This window comes from Ipomoea nil, unplaced genomic scaffold, assembly GCF_001879475.1.
Source record: "Ipomoea nil cultivar Tokyo-kokei standard unplaced genomic scaffold, Asagao_1.1 scaffold1509, whole genome shotgun sequence".
In the NCBI taxonomy this organism is placed as follows: Eukaryota; Viridiplantae; Streptophyta; class Magnoliopsida; order Solanales; family Convolvulaceae; genus Ipomoea; species Ipomoea nil.
Genome location: NW_017617937.1, coordinates 3,560,843 through 3,582,874, shown reverse-complemented (window position 1 = coordinate 3,582,874; position 22,032 = coordinate 3,560,843). Strand labels below are relative to the sequence as shown.

The window sequence follows — 22,032 nt, the reverse complement described above, 5'->3', positions numbered from 1 at the left end:
TAACTCTCCAAGTTGCCTCCGCCCCTCAATGGTATCAAACATTCATCAAAATTGGATGTATTGAGATAATTAAAAAGTGAAATATGACAGGAAGAATGGAGAACATCAATTTATTAGTGAGAAGAGATCTGATATTTTACAGCTTTTTTTTTTTTTAATGTGACGACTGATGGTGATACACAGGTACAGGTTAATGTAAGAAGATGGCAAAATGATATATATGATCCTAGTACGAAGTTGCCGGTCCACCAAACATCATATTGCTCTATTCTCAGTAGGCTTCCTGCCCTCCCTGCACAACATAAAATTCGTAAACTTTAATTACTTTGAAAAACATTAAAAAACAATAATAATAACTTCTTATTAATGTTCCTAGTTTAATTAGATAGTATGGGTAGGAGTACGTGTGGGTGTGACCGACCTTGTTAGGAGAAACGAAAGTCACAATTTGGCTTTGGCCTTTGCATTTGGTGATCTTTGCAGCAAATTTGGTACATATTTTTTTATCACCTTTTCTCTAACAAACGTCTCGTATATGAAGGCAGCTCCCCTGAACTGTGGCAGCACCAGCCATGCCACAAATACCAACTTCACATCATACCAAATTGGTATCCTGTACAATCTCAAATCATGTCTTTTTCGAATAAAAGTCAAACTCAATCGAGAATCTGAATTAAATTAAAATGTCACCATTGAAGTATGGGTTGGAAAACCATTTCCACGAGAGTAAGAAAAGAATAGAGAATCCAATAAGCAAGCCACTGCTCATCGTCCAATTTTGATGTGCTCTCTATCGCTACAACTGATGCGTACCTACCAAATATATACCATATATTATATTGCATAGTATAATATGTACGCATATATAATTAATAAATCACCATAAATAAAATTTCAAACATATGATACCGCACTCTAATCAAAACATTTCCAAATTAAGAGTGAAATATCTTGTAAAACAAACATAGGATCATATCATATTATAATAAATATACTATAGGTGGTAGGTAGTACATACAGAGGATAGAGCAAGGTGGTAGCCGGCCTGCAATTTAAGGAAGGAAATTATAAAGTTAGATCGAAATTGAAATGAATGAAATATATATAATAGTAAATAGTAATTACATACATACCCTGCAATGGCATGAAGTTGGGTGATCAAAGTCCATGAACGGCCCATGATGATGGATGGATTCTATCTAAAAGCTAAGGCCTAAGGGATCGGAGATTGAGATGGCCGGAAACACCAAACTGATCTGATGAAGAGGAAACTAATTTAACAGACAATATAAGCAAGCTAGGTCCTAGGTAGATTAATGAGTGAGTATACGTGTGGATTAAGGTAAGCTACTAGCCGATAGCGACATCCAGGTTTTATAGTGGGAGAGGGGGTGGCCATATAGCGACACGCGGCGCTGCAAGCGGCATCAGATTCTCGCCTTAACGTGGAGGTTTCGCACCGCCCACATCAGATCTATGTCTCCCGCCTCCCATTTTAATTTTTACTCTTTCTTATCAAATTTTGATTTTTACATTTTCATTAAGACTCATAAAATGAAGAATTATCACATTACAAAATAAAAAGTAAGAAAATAGAATTAAAAGATACATATTGGATAAGAGCGTACTCCGATCCGTATATAGTTTATCTGTGATTGGGTAAAAGAATTTTGTCTCATTTAAAGGAGTTATTAATTAATTTAATTTAATTGCTTTGTACTTTACCCAAAACCGAAGCCACGTGTTCATGTTCTCTAGCCACAGGGTCGGTGACTCTCCCTCCCTCACACGAATCCCACTTCCTTTCATATTTTACTCATTTACATTCACAAATTATACTCTCATCCCTATTTAAAATCATCCATCTTTAAAAGTTTTATTTTTTTCATTTCCATCAACTTGCTCCCAAACAAAATTTTCATTATTCCATATGACTTTTCAGAGACGGGACAGGTCAAGGTGGGGAGAGATATCTCGATCTCAATCTAACAGAGAATCACACATTCTTCGTCTCTAATTCCGTTCTCGTTTTCTGAAAAAAAAATCATTCTCATCTCTATAAAGACAGAAATCAAGGATTCCTGTCGGAGATCAAGAAATCCCATTAGAACGAAACAAATTGTCAATCCCTAATAAGATGTACAGCGGTCCACGGAATGATTTGCCCTTTGTAAGGTTCATGGTATTGAGTTAGCATAGAGGGTTTTTTATTTTGGGAAGAAAAAGTTGTTGGGCCACCGGTCTGGACAATTGGACCAATGGCACTCTCATTTAGGCTGCCCTCATCTAGGCCATCAAATAGATCGGACTTCAATGTAGTTGTCTGCTGCCTGGTTGACTAAAATATCATATTGCAGATGTACAAAAGACCAGTTAAAAAACACAACCTTAAAAAACTAGTCCAATGTTTCTCCTCTTTCATTCAACTGTTCATCAATGCCTCCTTATAGGAGTGAATAGAGTGCTCGCATAAAGAGCATATTAACAAGTTTCATCATAATTAAACAGGTCTTACTATTTTCATTCCCACTTTTCTGTATATATATTTCTCCAACACCACAGGCTCTTTTTGCCCAGTTCACCCAAATTAAACAGCTAAAAATAGGGGAAAATGGAGTTATGGAGAAAGCAAATAGTCAAACAAGTTCAAACCCTACTGCGAATGCCCAAGTATTTAGTGTGACGTCCTTGAGCAATTATCTTCCCCGTCTCTTTCTTCCTCAATTCCACACTCGCAACACATATCATCTTCCCAACGCGTAATACTTTCGACTCTATCTCGATTTCCTCCTGAAACAGTACATACACTATCATCTAAAACTTTAAAGAATGGCAATTCAATGCATTGTGAAAAGATATGATGTTACAAACGTACATTCTGCTCTTACATAGTAACTGTAAACATTTTGATACAAGGTAAGGTTCTGTTAAACTCTTCTTCTTGTTGAGACTTCAAATTAAAGGCTTTGGTACAGTGCTTCATTAAATCTCCCCCTCTAAGTCATAATACATACTAGCAGAAATAAAGGGTAATTTGGCAAACCACTTCCAAATGGCTAACCCAATGAAGAATAAAGGTAGTTTCTTCTCGGTTCTTGTTTCAGTAATGGCAGAAGATGAATGAATTGGCATCCTATTCCTGGTTATGACCTAAAACTAAAATTTAAAGGTCAAGTCTTTTAGGGCACATGCATTTTCAAAAATAGGAAAAATCAACAATTACACAAATATCTTTGTAACTTTTACAAAGGGTATCAGTCAATGTAATAAAATCAGCCATACTTGAGGAAAATCAAGACACTTTTTACATGAAAAATGCCAACGCGGGAAAAGACTATATGTATCTGAAGAGGATCGACAATAGTACTTGGAAATCACAGGAAAACCAATTTACTCGTATTTCAACTTATACTAGTTCATTTTCCACCTTTTTGAAGGTCATAGAAGGGTAAGGGCCTAAGCAAGGGTACCCTACAGGTGTGCCTCTCATATCCATAAGAGAATTTGCACTGAACAGTAATCACTACTCTACTCAATCAAGGGAATAGACCATAGTGTTATTGGATAGTCAACTATAGTTTATCACATGCCTACTTATCAGACTCCTTGCATATAAATATATAATTTCACTTATCCCTACTCTTCATTGCCAAAAATAAAATGTCCCTCCATTTGAAGGACTCGCTGACTCACATGATACAGTAAAAAAGGTTTAAGTTAGTCACTTAGCAGCATACAACAAGTATCAAAATCCTAAGATTTGAAAATCTGATTTGTAGGTTTGATTACAGGCAACAACACGACACAAGAGAAACAGGGAGCACACAAATTGCTTCTCCAACTCACTCTGCAACTGGCATCCTCACAGCCACAAGTATTGATGATATCACTCCAATCTCTCATCCATCTATCTTTTCTTTTTTGTGGATGACCTCATCTTACTGTTCACTGGCTACTCAGAAAATCAAGAATAATGTAAACAATGAATTATCTATCTGAAGTAGTTTCTTACTAGTCTTTATGCCTCTAATAACAGTCTAGCCTATCAACTAAAGATTTAAAGAACCTTGCTACAATATTCAGAATAAACAAAGAAATCTAGGGCATTATATTTAATACTCCATATTTTGTCTCGAAAAGGGTGGCCAAATGAGTGGAGCCATATTCTGATACTCTCATACTAAAAGTCACAAGTTCAACTCTTAACAATAACCTCTTGGTCAAGCCCGTCACATAGGTTCTGGCGGATCCAGAGGGGACAGTTGCCCCCTTCACAAGTCCCCACCCCTTATATATATATATAGGGGTAACTTATATATGAAAACGTATATATACAAGTTATTAAATATTTAGGTAACTTGGTTGTTTTTAAAAATTAAGAATTCACCCCTAATCGAGGTTTTTCTAGTGAAATTTATTTCCCTCGTGATTCGTGTGCTATTACACAAGGGTTTAGCTGTGTGTAGATATCCATTGTTAAGGATAAACATCAAATGACCAAATGGAGATGCAACTAATGCAAGAAGAGACAGTTGAGAATTAAAAAATAAATTCACAATAAACTATAAACTATAATAAATAAACAGCAAAAGGCAACACCACTCACACCAAGAACAGCAACATCGACAAAGGAAATGTTGATCTCGACGGATACCCCGGAATGAAAAGTCCCCAATTCCGCAGTGTGAAAAACCACCGAAGTCAGAAGGTCAAGCAGCGTCGCCATGGCTCCGCCGTGCAATCTGTTGCCGGCATCCTATCGTAAACGCCCAAAACATTGGCCAATTATATTATTACATCACAGCTCAAACTAATGGGGAAAATGTGAAATTAAAAGAGATAGAAGTGAACCACTAGGCGCGGGGGAACTTTGAGAGAGCAGATAAGGCGGCCGGGCTCAACCAGGTCGACCTTGAGCCCCTGCGCGACAATGGGCTCGATGAATTTGGCAGGCATGGAATCGATTGTGGACTCATTTTCGCCATCTTCGTTCTCCAAGAATCGCTTTACTGATTCCAATAAGTCCATCTTCTTTCCTGGATTTAGCTGAATTTAAAACATCAGAAGAATTCCGCAGTCGTCAGGTTTCAGGTAGAGAAAGGACGTGTTTGACTGCGGTATTCCTTTCTGTAACCACATTCTCGGGAATGACTCTTTCGTTGAGGTTATGAGAATGGAGTCATGGACTCTTACGGGCCAAAAAAGTACTTTTCTCATCTGGTGAGACTCAATTTCTGATTATTCTTTCGTTCACATTTATAACTAGTTGAGCTGACCATCAATTATATTTGTTCACTTTTACTTTATGATGTGATAAATAAGAATAAATTATTTTGTCATGTGAGCCTAAGGGTGTGTTTGAAAAGCAAAAAAATGACTTTTAAAAACTGAATCATTTTTCAAAAAATATTTTCCTTTATAGTGTTTGATTGCATTTCATAAAACTACCTTGGTGTGTTTGAATTGGTTCATTTTTTTGAAAAATGAACAGAATTATGTTTAATTTTAAATATCTAAAATATACAATTATTTTATTATTATTATTATTATTATTATTATTGGCGAAGGGCGACGGTGACAACGAATAGTAGGTTGGTTTGGGAGATGAAATTACCTCCGAAAAATGACTTTTTTTTTAAAAAAAGGGAGAAAGTTGTTTTCCAGAAAAACATCCATATTTTTTATTGACTAGACACTCATTTTTCATTGACTTCTATTTTCTCCTTCTTGTCAAACACTGGGAACCCGAAAAATAATTTTCATAAATTATTTTTTGAATTTCTAAATACACCCTAAGGAGAAAATAGAAATCTATATAATACTTTTCTTCCTTTTTTTTTTTTTTTTTTGGAAACTTTGGAACAATATTATAAGAGTTAAGCCCAATTAAAACTTTTAATTGAATCAAATGATTTAGTCTGTCGTAATTGGCAAACATCTTATACTCAGATGACATGTAGTGACTCTTTCGTATGGGAGGTAATGAGATCGAGGCTCAATGGAGATGGTGCTGACTATTTGTGATTTAACAGATTTGAGAAAGTATAGATGAAGTGATGGAGAGATTAAACTAACAGACCACTAAAATTATTGTTTACGGAGTAACTATTATTAGTCCGTCAATGAAATGAATCTTTCACGAAATCGTCTATATTAATATGTTTTAATTTTCTAATCTGATTTTGTATTTGACTATACCAACTGCATTCCTATTTTGGCATAAAAAATCAATTCAGCAATGTCAAAAATAGAATCATAATTAAGACTCTCTAAATCATTGCTCTCTTCCAAAGAATCATAATTAAGACTCTCTCTCAATCATTGCTCTCTTCCAAATTCTAACTAAATATGTCAGTATTATATTTGATTTTGATACATTATGAATTATGAATAAAGTAATGGGAAAATGATATTTTCTCATAAATTATATGCTTATAGCATTTTTTTTTTTCACATTGATTATTCGCATATCCACATTAGTTCACTCAATTATTTTAAAGGTGATGATTTTTCTCACTTTCTATTAAATATACATTTTTCACCTTTAAAAATAAGGGCAAAACATATATTTCACTTATTTTTCATCTCCAACAAATTATTGTTTATACGTAGGGATCAAAATAAATACGAAAAGAAAACATACACTATTTACAAATATTATAATTATAATTTTAAACTAATGCAAATAAAAAATTAAAAATTAAACACAAATAATCATTAATGCTAATTTAGCATTAATGAATTATTTTTGTTTAATTTTTTTATTTACATTAATTTATAATTATAATTATAATATTTACAAATGATGTCGGTACTTTTTTGCAAGAGAAAAAACAAATGAAATACTTATTTTGTATTTTTTTTTAAATAAAAATGTCTATTTTACAAATTTTTTTTAATCATATTTAAAATAATTGAAAGATTAATGTTGATACATAAATAATTAAAAAAAAAAACATTATAAACATATATAATATAGGGAGGAAAATTGTCATTTTCCCAAAAGGAGGAAAAGGTGGAAAAGAAGGAAAAGTGTGAATTATTATTCCTTGCAGGGATGCAGCGTTAAGTTAATGTCGTTATGGGCATACATCCCGCATGGACGCATGGTACTGGACGTAATTCACGGAATTCACCTCACCGAATTGAATAATTTATTTGGGGTCCGCGGTTTCGCACACAGCCGTCGCCGGTTAAAGACCCCTGGGCTTACGCGTCAAACTCTGCTTTTGCCAAACTTTTTCTCTCTCACAGTCTCACTGCAACTCTCACTCTCTCACTACGACTCTGCTACCTCACCAGCGGCGATCGGCGATCGACGATCTTGCCTGGATAACGCTTTCATTTCGCTGCTTTCGGGTCTCTTCTGGTATCTCCTCCTCGAAACCCTTCCTATTTTTGCCTAGTTCATTTCGCGCAAACAGTGAATAATAGTTTTTTGTTGTTTTACTGAAAATCTGACAATGTGTTGACGATCGGTGTGTTCATTTCTGTGCTCTCGTTTGTGTTAGGGTTGTAGTGGTTTAAGCAGTGAAACTGTGCAAGTGTTACTGATATTTTGTCTTAACCGTGATTGTTTGTGTGCTTGTATGTTCTGTGGGGTTATATCAGTGGGATCGGTTTTCGGTGTTCACGTTTATGCAAGGAAATCAATTTTGGTTCATATGTGGTCGGGGAGATGGAGTTGATTATGTTGTACTAAACTAGTAGTACAAACATGTTGTATTTGAATATTTGATACACGGGGTGGAGGTCAATTTTTGTAATGGACCTGCATTCTAATATTTGAAGTTTGCTTTTCCTTCTGTGTATCATATATGTGATTTCTATATGTCACTTGTTTAGAATTTCATGTGTTGATATTTATTGTCTAATCTCGCAATTAGTTTTCACTGGAATATACATTTCCTAGTATAATACTACTGTTTGACATACGGATGTCTACTAATTGCCCTGCATTATATGCTATCACTACTAATAATTAAGGTTGATGATGTGTGGAATAATTAAAGAAGAGGTATAAGTCATGTTGACTTGGACATTGTTGGTCACATTGCACTGGCTAGGTTCATGAACAACAATTGGAGGATCCGATCAAGCAGAACAAACTTATGCTGTTTATTTGTAATCAAACATGGTCTTTGATTTTTAAGAATGCCTTCTGGGTGTTACTGCAGGAAGATATTCGGATGTGACTTGAGTGGTAAATAGCTATTGCATGTGGAAAATAATACTTATCCATAACCTATGTGGCGCATATTGCTTCTTTTTGTAATGTCATATATGAAGATTTCTGACTTTCTGTGCATCTTTAGTTGGTTACATTCCTTGTTTCTTTATCTATGAAGAATGTCAGCATCACTGGCCCTACTAATTTATTTAACACTTCGGTTGGAATTTAAACAGCAGTTATGTTTTTCCTCTATAAAAGTAAGGTGGGAATTTGTCAGTTGTAATTAGGTGTGTAGGTGAGTTGTAACTTGTGATAAAGTCCACCACTCTAGCTACATTGGCAATTTGGAAAAGATTTACTTATATGTTCTTATGTCTGGTATTTATTGTGTATGCCTTTGATAATTGATTTTACTCAAGTTGGATGGAATAGAAAAAGGTTTGTTGTTTGTAATAACCTAAAACTGCCTTATTCTTGTAACTGATTCATGATATATCCCTGCTGGTACTAATTTTTATTCTGTGCAGTGCAATTGTTTAATGATGAGTTCGACTAAAGGGGGTAAGCAAGCTTCTGGTTCGAGTACCTATCCTTCAGTGCCAGATATGACCGTACATTCAGCACAAGGTGATGGATGGGAGGTTTATGGTAAGAAGTCGAAGAACAAGGCTGGAACCAGTGGGGGGAGACAGTATGTTCCCCAAAACTCTGCTGCTGTTTCCACTGGCAATGCATGGGGAAGTTCAGGTCATAAAGCCTGGAATAATGGTGGGTCAGGAAGGGGTTCTGTCAGCAGTACAGATTCTAGAAGACCTTCAAGTGGAGGTAGAGATAATGCAAGGTTTCCTCCCGCAATTCCACCTCCTCTACAACATGGATGGAATTGGTCTAGTAGAGTAGCCTCAAATCCTTCCTCTGAAGATGGCCTCAGAAAGATTGAAAATAACCAAACCCATCCTGCTGCAGTGGAGACTGTAACTATGAAGAATGAAGAAGAGGAAGATGATGAAGATGAGGATTTGCTCGATGACAGTGATGAAGAGTTTCTTAGTGATGGCTTTGACTCAGATGAAAGCGAAAAGAGTCATGAGACTGCCAAGAAGAATTCCTGGTTCAAAGAGTTCTTTGATAGTATTGACAGTTTGAATAATGAAGAACTTAATGATCCAGAAAGGCAGTGGCACTGTTCTGCTTGCAAAGGGGGTCCTGGTGCTATTGAATGGTTTCGGGGTTTGCAGCCCCTGTTGACACATGCAAAAACACGACGATCTAAGCGTGTTAAATTACATAGAAAACTTTATAAACTATTAGAGGAAGAGCTGCGCAGGAGGGGTACTACTGTTGTGCAAGCAGGTGAACCGTTAGGGAAATGGAACGGGGTCAAAGAAAAAGATTTTGAAATAGTGTGGCCTCCAATGGTCATTATCATGAACACAAGGGATGATAAAGATGATAATGATAAGGTAAAATGATGCTTTGGTACTTCGTTTTTATTAAATTTTATTTAAGTACTATGTATGAAAATCTAACATGTAATGCTCCCAAACCCTTTCTTACTTTTTCCCCTTTGAGTGGCTTTTCTCAGTGGACAGGAATGGGTAATCAAGAACTGCTTGATTACTTCTCTGAATATGCTGCTGTTAGGGCACGGCATTCATATGGCCCACAGGGCCATCGTGGCATGAGCGTTCTGATTTTTGAGGCCTCTGCAGTGGGCTACCTTGAGGCTGAGCGCCTCAGCAAGCATTTTACTGACAATGGAAGAGACAGGGAAGCCTGGCAACGCAACAATATGATATTTTATCAGGGTGGAAAGCGCCAGCTGTTTGGTTACATGGCCACAAAGAAAGATCTAGACGTATTTAACCAGCATTCACAGGGTAGCTTGCATACATTATCTTCCTGCAAGTTTTCTGCTAGATGTAAGAAATATGTGGTGTTTGATAATTTGGTTTCTGCATGATCATTTAGGTAAATCAAAACTGAAGTATGAGATTAGATCTCATCTAGAGACGGTGGTCAATTCAATGAAGCAGATGAATGAGGATAATCAACAGCTAATCTGGTACAAGAACAACGCACAAAAGCACCAGAAAATTGCAAAGGCTGTTAAGGAATCTTTTATTGTGATGGGTGAGAAGTACCGCCAATCTGCAGAAGAAACAAAAATTGTTCGTTCAAAAACGAAAGATCACCATGTGCAGAAAGAGGAGGAGGTATGATCACTTCTTTGGAGCCTCCATCAGAGTCCCACGCATTAATTATTACTGGAGTACTTAATTCATGTTTTTTTGCTGCTGTAAAATGGTAAGATGTTGCTACTTTTGGGATTGCTGTTGCATATGGGCTCTAATGGTCGTAGTAATGTTGTTTAAATTTGAAGTGCATGGACTTTAAAATATTAAATTCTGGAGATTAATTCAATTCCCCTCCAATATAACCTTTGCCAAGAGCTTGCTCGTCTTTGATTTCCCTATTTGGCCTGAGATAAGGGTGAGGCTATTGAATTTTGTTCATTGCATTTGATTGAAGTAGTAATTGATCGTGATCATTTCTGTATTTATGTTTGTGGGGCTAGTCTATTGGTTTCTGTTTCACTTAATAATTGTGGAGTATTTCATCCCCCCTTTTTTCATATTGCCCTATTCTACAATTTCCTTTTTCTTTATATCTTTTTTTTGGCTAAGTATTTCCTTCTCTATGGTAAACATTTTTGCTTTTTATTTCTCTTCAGATTGAGTATTTGGAACATTTAGTTCAGCAAAAGTTCCAAAGCATATTGGAAGTCAAGGACCAGTCAGCTGTTGATAATCAAAGGTAAAATGCTTTATGGAATTTATTTTCTAGGTATTTTTTCAATCAGTACCTTTAGGCATGTGCCTCTCAGGACCTGGACCAGCTTATCTCTAATGTATACAATTTATACACTTGGGATGGGGAGAGCAAATTCTGTAAATACTCCATTTTTTATTTTATTTTATTATCACACTGTTGTGTGTATTGCAATGGAGACTTTCTTGCAAGGTTGTGTTGTAATTGAAAGAAAATTTCATTTTGACATCTTGAATATTTTCTGTATGAGTTTAAATTAATTGATTTGTTGGTTTGGATTTAGGTTTAGGGCCGAGGTGGGAAAATATTTTGAGTCATTGGAGCTGGAAAAGGTGGAACCCATGGAACGCAAGCAACTGCTGATAAAAGCCCACGGTGAATGGGTTAATAAGATGAAACAGAGACACCGTGCAGAAGAGGCTGCGGTGGAGGAGGAATTTAATGCTGCATTAACTAGGTTGCTTGAGATTTGAGAGGAGAGATTTGTAACTAGTTTATACTCTGCAGTTAATAGTTTTGGAACTCCAGAAAATTTTCGTGGAAGTTGAACTATTATATGCTTATGTTATCCGTGACTTGGATTTTGGATTTCTTGCAGCTTTTTTTTTTTTTTTTTTTTTTTTTTCTTTTCTTGTGTGCCACTTTGTTATTCACATTTTGGATTTTGAGCAGCAGAGGAACAGCCCTTTTATGTTAATCAAGCTTGGTTTAGGGGCAAAGTGCTTTGATGCTGCTGCTAAGATGATACTTGTTAACATTGACAAGTTTGTCACTTGCTGGAGAGCATATGCCCTGCCCTTTTATGTATGTGAAATGCCTCTACAGCGTGGATGATCAAAATATGTAGCGTACATATGGACCAGGATGTTTTTTGTCCAAAAGCATTATAAGCTTAATCCTTAGCATGTTGTATATCATATCCTGCTGCCAGCTAGCTTATTGTGTTTGTGTGGAAACTAATGTTGGTCCCAAATGAAGTGAACCATACTTAAGTTTTGGACAGGCAGGATTGAATTATTGATATAGTATTGGCAGGATTGAATTATTGCTAATGGGGGCTCAAACCTAACATGTGTCTGTTAAGAGTGCAATAGCAATAGTACGAGCATCAAATCATCATTTTTGTGACTTCTCAAAATCAATTAAATCCTAAATCGTTAATGGTTAAACTACACATACTCACGTACATAGCATTATAAAGTTTGTGTGACCAAGTATATGGTTGTAACTTGTAAGATTGGTATGGATATGACATATATACCTAATGAATAATTGGAATCAAGTATATGGTTGTAAGATGGTATGATATGACATGTATGAATAATTGGAATCTCATGCATTAGTAACCAATGCAATCATAATAACAATATATGTAATACCACATTAAGTTCGTGACTTAATTATTGTTTAATAATTCATAAAAAATTGTGCATTATTATCTCTTCTTAATCACTAAAGCTAAGAGACCAAGCGGATCAGCGCTAACCACTGCACCACCACCCCACAAATACTATCTCTGTTAGTATAGTGGGCAAGTAAAATTTTTACTTAATGAAATTACACTGATTTTATTTTTTAAATTTTATATCATTAATAAAAACACATTACATAATTTAGTATTTTTAGTAATGAAAGAGTAGTATTGTCCATTTGTATCTAGAAAGAGAACAATCTAGAGAGAGGTAAGGTGCTCATATATAATTTCCAAAGTTTGTCCTTTTTTTTTTTTGGTTGTTATGGAGTAGTGGACTACAGCTATGGTTTGTTTTGTTTGGGATTTGACATCATTGCTTCCACCTCGACCCCATGCATGTTGACTATCCTAAGTTCTTTCACATACATAAATAATAAATTCATAAAATGCATATATACAATATATATTCAAGTTTTTACTACGTATTGATTTACACTATTAATGATAGTATCAAGCAGAATCATGTGTTTTATATCAAAACATATTGAATATATATATATATATATATATATATATATATATATATATATATATATATATATATATATATATATATATATATATATATTTTTTTTTTTTACGACAAAAAAAAAAAAAATTTCATACATTATTTGAAAACTGAGTAACCATGTTCTTTATAATAACACGCAATTAATATAAGAAAATAGCTTTATACCGACAACCACTGCACACCTATAAATTATATTGAATGTATTTTACCTTTATATCGATAGTACTCGATATTAAAAAAAATAACATATATAATTATATCTCTGATATTTTTAACATTGGTATCTGGATATAGATAAATGGTTGACCTTTTAATGATAGTAAAAAGATGGATGAGTACTAACCTGTCAACTATGCACTCCACCAAGCTAAGCTAGCCTGATATGATCTACTAGACCTTTCACTTAATTAATGCACTGAACTTATCATGAAATTCCACCATCTTAATTAATCCATTTCACAACTCACTCACACTCCATCAATCCATTTACAAGCTAAGCTACTTGAAAACTAGAAATTGTATTTATCCTGCATTATGAATTTAATTATATGATATATACTATGCCATATATACTTTTTTTAAAAATAATAATTATATTTTGCTAATTATTTGACAAGTTTCTCTCTTTGGCATGATAGAGACTTGCATGTGCTTGGAGTCCGGCCAACCCCTTCAACAAATTCTTGAGTATGATTGGTTTGGTATCATCGGATAGAGGCAAATTGCTATGATATGGCTACCAATTAGTTATTGACATGTTTCTTCTTTGGGTGTTTTGATAGAAAAAAATAGTTTTTTTTTTTTTTTTTTTGAAATGAATAACTTAATGCATTAAATCAATTGAGAGACAATCAACAAGGAAATGAGGAGGACTGCCAAACCACTCCCCGCAATTAGAAACGGCTTCCCGAGCAACAATGTGGGTAGCACGATTCGTAGATAGATTGCTTAGCAAAACAGAAGTGTACATCATTTATATGGGATGCAACTTCTTTAATATCGTCAAAAAAAAAAAAAAAAAAAAAAAAAAAAAAAAAAACCAAAACTAGAATAAAAAGAGTTTGAACGTAAAGCATGAAAATCTAACTGAGAATTTGTCTCCACATCCACCTCGCCCAATCTTGTACCCTTTAACCAGCTAAGGGCTTCCCGAGATGGTATTATTTAAAATTTTTAAATTATTTATAATCCTCAAAATAAATTCATGGGTGGTCCAATTAGAGGAAGTACACTGCAAAGTGGGATGATGTAAATAAGTACAAGGGATAAAGGCACTGAACATTAGTGAGTGTTGAGAATGTGGCCATGTGGGAGATGATATTTGACTTAAAAGAGGAGGGGAGATTTTTTTTATTTTTATTATTTTTTTTTTCTGAGGGGAGATTAATTACTTAATTTCTCTCATTTTATTGTTCTTTGGTCAAATAAATTCCTTTTTTTTTTTTTTTTGAAAACAATTCCTTTTTTATTTGTTTCTTTTAGATTTTTTTTGTTTAATAATACATTAATGTAATTTTCTATATATACAAATTTAAAAATGGTTAAATAAGCCCTCTAAACGGACCAAATAATGCAATTGAATTCCATAACTAAAAAAAATTCATCGTGACCTTTTTTTTTTTTTAAGTATCGAGACCCTTTAAATCATCAAAAAGTGCATACAAATGCTAATTTTTCATATTTAGTAAGTTACCACTGATTTGGCGCTGACTAGACTTCCACATATGCTATAATTCTGATGTGGTAATAACTTGGTAACTAATGTGGCAATAACTTGACATAATTTTAAAAAATATTAATAAAATTTTGTTTTAAAAATCATAAATTATTAAATAAATAAATAAAAAAAAGGACAAAGACTACTAGCCTCCATTCTGCAAACGAGGGGTTGCCATGGCAGCCCTTATCTCATATTAGATGAGGGTTGCCCCTTGTTTTGCCAGTTTTTTCTTTTTAAAATTTGTTTGAATTTTTAAAATTATATAAGTCATCGCCATATTAGATGTCAAGTAATCGTCACATTAGAATAATAGTACACATAAAAGTCTAGTTAGTGTCAAATCAGTGGTAACCTACTGAATAAGTAAAATTAAGGTTCAAATATACGGAATACCTTTTTTTTTTTTAGTTAGGGACTTAATTACACTATTTGACTTACTTAGGTTTTTATTAGGGTCTGATTTTTAATTGTTTGTTTATTTATTTATTTATTCATCTTTTTTTAAAAAGCAGATTCATCACTGTAAATCACACAAATGAGCACACCACCCACATGATCTTAGTGCTACCATTAGTTCAAAAGGCTGCTCCATCTTCCACTACTTCATTTTTTTAACCTTAACTTGTAACGTGTCCAATAACATGCAATTAACACACATAAAACTTATATTATCATATTGACTTTGTGATTAGTGGACTGATTTATGGACCACTTTTGGACCCTTTTCCTATTTGTGTTTGTATTATTACACCACTCTCATTTTATTTCTTACGGAGTACTTTTTTACATGTTAATTGATTATTAGTTTTAAAAGATAATTCCTTTTTTTTTTCTTTCTCTCACATCCAATCAATGTAGACTACACTGTGTAATTGATTTCACTAGAAGAAGCATATATTTCATGAAAAATGACATTAAAATGAAGATATGCGCAATATTTAAGTTGTATTACATTACTCCCATTTTATTTTCTGAGTCATGACAGGTTGATCGACGAATAGTTTAGAAAGTAGTCCACTCTTTCTCTCTTTTTCTTTCTCTTTTGTCCAATCAAAATAGGCTAGAAGCACATACTTTCAAACAAATAATAAGTGCACTATTAAAGAACTAAAACTTTTGTCACATGTTTAGATTTTATTAGAGAATGAAAAGAAACTGAGTAAATATTGTGACCGTTTTTTTTTTTTTTTTTTTTCCTGAATCAACCAGTAGAATGTCAAAAAAGAGTAAACACTCTGACCCATGTTTTTTTTTAAAATAAAAATCAATTGGTGTCATGTCAAAAAGGAAACGAAAAAAAAAAAAAAGAAAAAAGAAGTAAAAGTATGAATGCATATAATATTACTAATAATTTTTTTTTTTTTTGAAAAGATATTACTCATATTTTAGAGAACACAAATTAAATAGTATTTCAATTATTATCTTCCTATTTTTCTCCTCAAAATGCTTCTTTATGTAAAAGCCAACTCAACTTTCCTTTAACATCTGTACTTACATTATAAATAGCCCCATTCCTGTATAAGTTAGTGTATCTCACCACCTGCAATTAAGTTTCTAATTAACCTCTGAATTTTGTTGCAATAATGGTGAGAGTAAGGCCTGTGAAAGGTGCAGAGATGGGGAAGTATAATAATGTGATAATAATGGTGGTGCTCTTAATGGCTGCAATTGCTAGAGGGCAGTGGACATTTGGAGGAGGAGGAGGAGGAGATGGTTTGAGCATGAATTACTATATGATGAGTTGCCCCTTTGCAGATGGGATTGTTAAGGACATTGTGAACAGGCACTTGCAGTTTGATCCTTCTCTTGCTGCTGCACTTGTTAGAATGCACTTCCATGATTGTTTCATTCAGGTATATATGCTACTCACATCTTTACTTTAAGGTGTCGATGAGTACCAGTATTGATGTTATCTGATATGGTATGATGATAGATCGTAGATAGAAGTTCCCTTATATATATATATATATATACACAAACAATATGCTAATAGGTAATGATGTTTTTGTGTGTGTGTGTGTGTGTGTGTGGTGATTAAAGTGAGATTTGGTTGTTTTCATTCTCTCAAATACTGTCTACTGAACCAGTGAGCTAAGCCTGTGCTGACGGGATTTGGTTGTTTTGGTGTTGTGGATGTAGGGATGTGATGCATCAATCTTGATAGAATCAACAAAGGGAAACAAAGCAGAAAAGGATTCACCTGCAAACTTGAGCTTGAGAGGTTATGAAGTGATTGATGAAGCAAAGGAAGAGGTTGAGAGGCAATGCCCGGGAGTCGTATCTTGTGCTGATATTATAGCCATGGCGGCGAGAGATGCTGTTTTCTTTGTAATACTTTGTTTTTCTACTAAAAAACTAAAAACCCATGCTTTTTATTTTATTTTATTTTATTTTATTTTATATGTTTTCTTGATGAGTGTTGGTTCATGTTTGATTAGTCTGGGGGACCAGTTTATGACATACCTAAAGGAAGAAAGGATGGAAGAAGGTCAAGAATTGAGGACACTAGGAATCTACCATCTCCCACTCTCAACACTTCTGAGCTTATCAAGATGTTTGACCAGCATGGCTTTAGTGCTCAAGAAATGGTGGTTTTGTCTGGTAATTTTTTATTATATATATTTCAAGCCACACAATATACTCATTCTAAAATCAAATTAATTTACAAAGAGATGATTTGTTAGGGGCACACACCCTAGGAGTGGCAAGGTGCTCCTCATTCAAGCACAGACTAAACAACTTCGACACAACTCACGAAGTGGATCCATCGATGGAGGCTCAGTTCGCCCAGACGCTGGCGAGAACGTGCAGTGCGGGCGACACTGCAGAGCAGCCGTTCGACTCGACCAGAAACTCTTTCGACAACGATTACTTCTACGCCTTGATGAGGAGGAACGGCGTTCTCTTCTCCGATCAGACCCTGTATGCCAGCCCCAGAACTAGAGGCTTCGTCAATGGCTACGCCATGAACCAGGCCATGTTCTTCTTCGATTTCCAGCAAGCTATGGTGAAGATGGGAACACTGGATGTCAAAGATGGTTCCAATGGGGAGGTACGAGGTAACTGTCGAGTAATCAATTAGTATAAACAGTCATAGATAGATAGAACCTGTCAACTGTCCCGCTTACATTTTCCTTGTGTAGATACCATGTACTGTTATTTCAACTTTCAACTATGTATTATAGGTAGATGCCCTGTCATGTGTATAGCACAGACCTGAAAAGGAATGCAAAATAAATCACTTTGATAATGTTGTGGCCAGTTCAAGTCTCCAAAATATCATGGGATTTGAAACTACTGATGATTCAATCACAGTTTTTTCATGGTTTTTCTCAATGGTTTCAGTAAAAATGAAAGGAACAAATTAAAAAGAGCATTTAACAAAATGTTTCTACGTTTCAATAGTAAATAAAATTCCAAAATTTGAAGTTCAACTTCTCTTGAGAACCATTGCAACAATCCCTCTATTACCAAAAACAGTAGAATAAACAAGCAATAAAGAAGGATACCAAGAATGCTACCGGGTGACTTGCGTCTTCATGCACCGTCTTTTACCTTTCCTTTTTGTACCTTTCTTCGTTGTAGCACCTGCTGAGGCATAAGTCCTTAATTTCTGAAGAATCTTCCTCTCACTTATACGTAGCACGAGAGAGTGATACAGTTTAGGTTCGCTTAGCTGAGAGCACCTATTCAGCTCTTTGAGATCATTTCTGAGATAATTTGAACCATATAAACTTTCCCGGGCATCTGCTAGTGACAAGAGAGCCAAGCAAACGCTTTCTGTAAGCAATGAATTCTTGTTAAGTTCTGATCCATTTTCCAATGGAACCCCTTGCTTTGATAAAAAGAGTTGCCAAGATTTTTCAACATCACCCATTGTAGACACAGCAAGATCAACTTCACTATATGCTTCTTCTGACAACAACAATATGTAAAGCAAAATTATTAACTCAATTTGTGGCTCCCCATAATATGAGATTTCAAAATATTCAGAGTCTTGACTGACGCATCCAGAATAATCCAACGCTCTCCATAGTGATAACCTCCTCCTACTGTGACGGTATGAGAATCGAGATGAACTCCACTGAAGTACCAGTTCAAGATCTAAGTTCAAAATATCATATGGATTATCTGATTCTGTGAATCCATATCTATGCAGCAACGCAGCATTGCCTAGGGATCCATATGTATTAAATACCTAAAATTAAGAAATCAAGAAATTTAGAGAACTGTGAATCAAATGATCAGGTCAAAAGTTTAGTGGTACATTAAAGTCAAGCCACTCCCTCACACAAGTTTTCAGAGGAGTGGACAATGCAGAGCTCAAGATGAACACAACCTCGACCCAAAGGAGTTTGCCAAGTTGCAAAAAATTAGCAGTTTATTGTTGTGAACTGTTAACACTTGACAGTGACAGTGTGACACTACAAGGGTACTTGACACCATCAACTATAATAGTTCCTATATTCTAGTCATGGTAAATTGAGAATCATTTCTTCTTGTCCTTTTCTGATACATTTTTATTTTCAGAGGAAGTGACACCAGGAGAGGGAAGGGGGTTGGGGGGGTATACTCAAATATTCAATATCTTACCAAATGTATAGACATAGCAGAGGCAAATAGGATCATTATGATTCAGTTTTCATGGAACCTAGGCTATTTAATTCATTTCATTTTTTATTCTCATTTCAGTATTATGTTACCTATGCAGAATAAGGCATATCAAAATGTTGCCAAATGAAAATCAATACTACTCAATCTGAGATGGTGAGAGTGTGAGAACTAACAAATTGCTAACCTCAACTCCAGCTTTGACATTTTTCACCATGATCATTTCCAGAGCTGTAGGATCATTCCCAGACATTGAAGAAGAATCTAAATCACTCCCGCTCAAAGAATCTCCTTCTGAATGTGCATTTTCGCTAATTGGCTCATGGTCACTATTATTCTGATACTCAGTGTTACTATTGTTATCATCTGCGTCACTATCTGATTCAGAATCGGAGGATATGGATGTGAAGTGCACATCCTCAGCACCAGTCTTGTGATTAAAACTGCAGAATGAAACTTTTGATCAAACACTAGATGGCAGCAGAAACTTGAAATGGAGAAGGATAAAGCTTTGAAATTCTAAATCCAATGAAGGCATAAAGGAACAAGATGGCACCAAAAAAAACCATAGCTACTAACATGAGCACTAATAAAATTTCGTGTATATTTCATTCCTCAAGCTTCATAGAAGTAAACTGGACCTAGAGTGAAAGGATTATGACCATTTATCAGCATTCGAGATTAAAACAGAGCAAATATGAATCAAAATAAGGATCTCTTCTATTTGAATGTTCTAAGTCTCAATTAGCTACCATAGTGAGGGAAAATTCGAAGACATATGAAATTTCTAAACCCTGGATTACCAAAGATTTGTGCACCAAACAGATGGTTAAAAGAGTTGCACCAGAGAGCACCAATAAAGGAAATATGAAAAATAATTAGTTATAAACAATACCGATCATATACTCCTTTTTATTAACTCTTTTAAGCAATACATTTGTGGTGAATCTAACCATGAAAAGGGTGCTGAAACAGAGAAAGGTAGAGAAAACATAGACCCAAGAAAGGAATAGAATATGGTTTTATATTAAGGAACAGTTATTACTTTTACCAAGACAGATAACAAAAGGTGAATCGGGAATTTATCCAGCTTATTTGTATCATGAAGCAACAGTGTTTCATGCATCTTCAGCCAGTGATTTCATATTAGCTCCTTGCAGCAGGCAGGTCACATGAATCAGTAACTGCCATTGAATTGGAGATAAAGCTCAAAATTTTAAAAACATGGGGAAAAAAAAAAAAGCAATATTACAAGAATATACATTATAGAAAATAAGTACTCTGTATTATATATGGGCACAATTAAGCAACACAACTGGAGATGTAACTTACAGGTCTGCCAGGGGAACCATCCCAAATCCATGGTAATCATCAATTTGAAATGATCGAGAAGCAATAAGACTTTTTGCCGCAAAATATTCTTCAATACCAAAGCCTTCCAGGTTAAGCCCCAATGAAGCATTGTCCAAAAGAGGTTGGATGCACTCTTTCCAGTCCTCATGGATAAGAACCTTGTCTTCTTTAATTATCTGCCTTCAAGAATACCAGATTACCAGGATGGTCATACATTCTGAAATCTAACACCATACAAGGACTCAAAAGATGCCATGAAGTCAAATTTCATATGACATGAAGAATGATATTTAGTTTCCCAAACACTGAGAAGTGAGACGATAATTTATTCAGTTATAGCCTTGTTTTTTATTTCTGTAACAGATTAAGAGGCAATAAGCAAAGATATTTCCTTGTACGAAATCATAGTGAATTTTCAATTATCATTCAACAACACATAAGACATACATATTCCCAGTATATACAGCCAAATAATATTAATGAAGTTTATCATGCACGCACAGACAAAACTGGAAGAATTTAAATTCACAAAAAAATTAAACCTAAAAACAGCAAAATGGTAAGAAGACCTTGTGGAGCTCAGTGCCAGCGAGAAGAGAGTTGATTTCAGAGAGCGACCAAAGCAAGGGGATAGGCTCAGAATGTGGCAGCAACTGAAGATAACCAAACCAAGGAGAAACCGGGCCGAGACTCCTTTCATACATCAGCGCCACGGCCAGGCCTAAGTAGCCGTCAAGCTCAGCTTCCTCGATCATTTGCCGAGCACCACAAGTTTTTATCGTCAAGCAGCTCTCCTTCGGGATTTTCGCCACCACGTCGCCTTCGTGCAAATCGCACACCGCTCTGATGAAGACGGGGGATTCCGTTGCGACTAGCTCCAAAGCGTCGCTCCACTCTATGCCTTTCGAGTTCATCCATTTTTTGAACGCCCTCATTTTCCTGTTACTATTACATGTTGTCAGATATAGTATATAGTATCAAACGGAATCGCAGTGATATAGACGAAAACACAAAATAAAGTAAAAATGCGCTAGATGAACTGCAGTGGTGGATACCTGGTAGCCATTGCCGCGGCGGAGGCGGCGCAATGTAACTAGGAAGAGTTGTACTGTGACTCTGTGATTGCTCAACTCTGTAGTTCGGGGCGGGAGATTGGAAACGGTCACGGGTCGGACTTTCCAAAATTTACGCAAGACACCCTTAGGATTTCAGAAAATCGCACATTTCTCCCATAGAGGTTTGAAATTCAAAAAAATTTCCTTGGATTATGACATTAGTTTTGGTTGGTCCAACAACTATGAGATCATTTTCATATTAAGTTTGCGACTTTAACTTTTCTATGGATTTCTAAATCCTTG

The 22,032-nt window shown here is 35.1% G+C and overlaps 5 protein-coding genes across 12 annotated transcripts; 2 read left to right on the top strand and 3 right to left on the bottom strand.

Moving 5' to 3' along the window:
- Positions 1–84: 84 nt before the first annotated feature.
- On the bottom strand, positions 85–1,471 carry LOC109189015 (HVA22-like protein e). 2 transcript variants are annotated; one of them, XM_019339700.1, is made up of 5 exons: positions 1,134–1,471; positions 1,019–1,045; positions 691–813; positions 412–613; positions 85–294 (listed from the first exon to the last, which is right to left on the bottom strand). In XM_019339700.1, exons 1-4 carry the CDS (start codon positions 1,178–1,180, stop codon positions 442–444), a joined length of 369 nt encoding a protein of 122 aa, XP_019195245.1. In that variant the 5' UTR covers positions 1,181–1,471; the 3' UTR covers positions 85–294; positions 412–441. The 2 variants fall into 2 exon arrangements, with proteins under 2 accessions (XP_019195245.1, XP_019195244.1); XM_019339699.1 differs by having other exon boundaries at positions 85–292; positions 422–613.
- A 917-nt stretch (positions 1,472–2,388) lies between these two features.
- On the bottom strand, positions 2,389–5,136 carry LOC109189013 (acyl-coenzyme A thioesterase 13-like). Its single transcript, XM_019339696.1, has 3 exons — positions 4,852–5,136; positions 4,607–4,756; positions 2,389–2,790 (listed from the first exon to the last, which is right to left on the bottom strand). The coding sequence occupies exons 1-3, from the start codon at positions 5,026–5,028 to the stop codon at positions 2,647–2,649; spliced, it is 471 nt and encodes a 156-aa protein (XP_019195241.1). The 5' UTR covers positions 5,029–5,136; the 3' UTR covers positions 2,389–2,646.
- Positions 5,137–7,216: 2,080 nt separating this feature from the next.
- Positions 7,217–11,597, top strand: LOC109189005 (protein SUPPRESSOR OF GENE SILENCING 3). 2 transcript variants are annotated; one of them, XM_019339680.1, is made up of 7 exons: positions 7,217–7,369; positions 8,701–9,636; positions 9,759–10,053; positions 10,145–10,389; positions 10,908–10,990; positions 11,289–11,500; positions 11,578–11,593. In XM_019339680.1, the coding sequence occupies exons 2-6, from the start codon at positions 8,713–8,715 to the stop codon at positions 11,476–11,478; spliced, it is 1,737 nt and encodes a 578-aa protein (XP_019195225.1). In that variant the 5' UTR covers positions 7,217–7,369; positions 8,701–8,712; the 3' UTR covers positions 11,479–11,500; positions 11,578–11,593. The 2 variants fall into 2 exon arrangements, with proteins under 2 accessions (XP_019195225.1, XP_019195224.1); XM_019339679.1 differs by having other exon boundaries at positions 11,289–11,597.
- Positions 11,598–16,182: 4,585 nt separating this feature from the next.
- LOC109189009 (peroxidase 47-like) lies at positions 16,183–20,776 on the top strand. Of its 2 annotated transcripts, XM_019339688.1 has the most exons (5): positions 16,183–16,563; positions 16,850–17,038; positions 17,149–17,311; positions 17,395–17,827; positions 20,764–20,776. In XM_019339688.1, the coding sequence occupies exons 1-4, from the start codon at positions 16,294–16,296 to the stop codon at positions 17,790–17,792; spliced, it is 1,020 nt and encodes a 339-aa protein (XP_019195233.1). In that variant the 5' UTR covers positions 16,183–16,293; the 3' UTR covers positions 17,793–17,827; positions 20,764–20,776. The 2 variants fall into 2 exon arrangements, with proteins under 2 accessions (XP_019195233.1, XP_019195232.1); XM_019339687.1 differs by lacking the exon at positions 20,764–20,776 and having other exon boundaries at positions 16,184–16,563; positions 17,395–17,971.
- On the bottom strand, positions 17,832–21,916 carry LOC109189006 (ribosomal lysine N-methyltransferase 3). 5 transcript variants are annotated; one of them, XM_019339684.1, is made up of 6 exons: positions 21,730–21,914; positions 21,244–21,619; positions 20,654–20,850; positions 19,509–19,764; positions 18,220–18,908; positions 17,832–17,926 (listed from the first exon to the last, which is right to left on the bottom strand). In XM_019339684.1, the coding sequence occupies exons 1-5, from the start codon at positions 21,738–21,740 to the stop codon at positions 18,228–18,230; spliced, it is 1,521 nt and encodes a 506-aa protein (XP_019195229.1). In that variant the 5' UTR covers positions 21,741–21,914; the 3' UTR covers positions 17,832–17,926; positions 18,220–18,227. The 5 variants fall into 5 exon arrangements, with proteins under 5 accessions (XP_019195229.1, XP_019195228.1, XP_019195226.1 ...); XM_019339683.1 differs by having other exon boundaries at positions 17,841–17,926; positions 18,266–18,908; positions 21,730–21,916; XM_019339681.1 differs by having other exon boundaries at positions 17,860–17,926; positions 18,232–18,908; positions 21,730–21,916.
- Between the last annotated feature and the right edge of the window lie 116 nt (positions 21,917–22,032).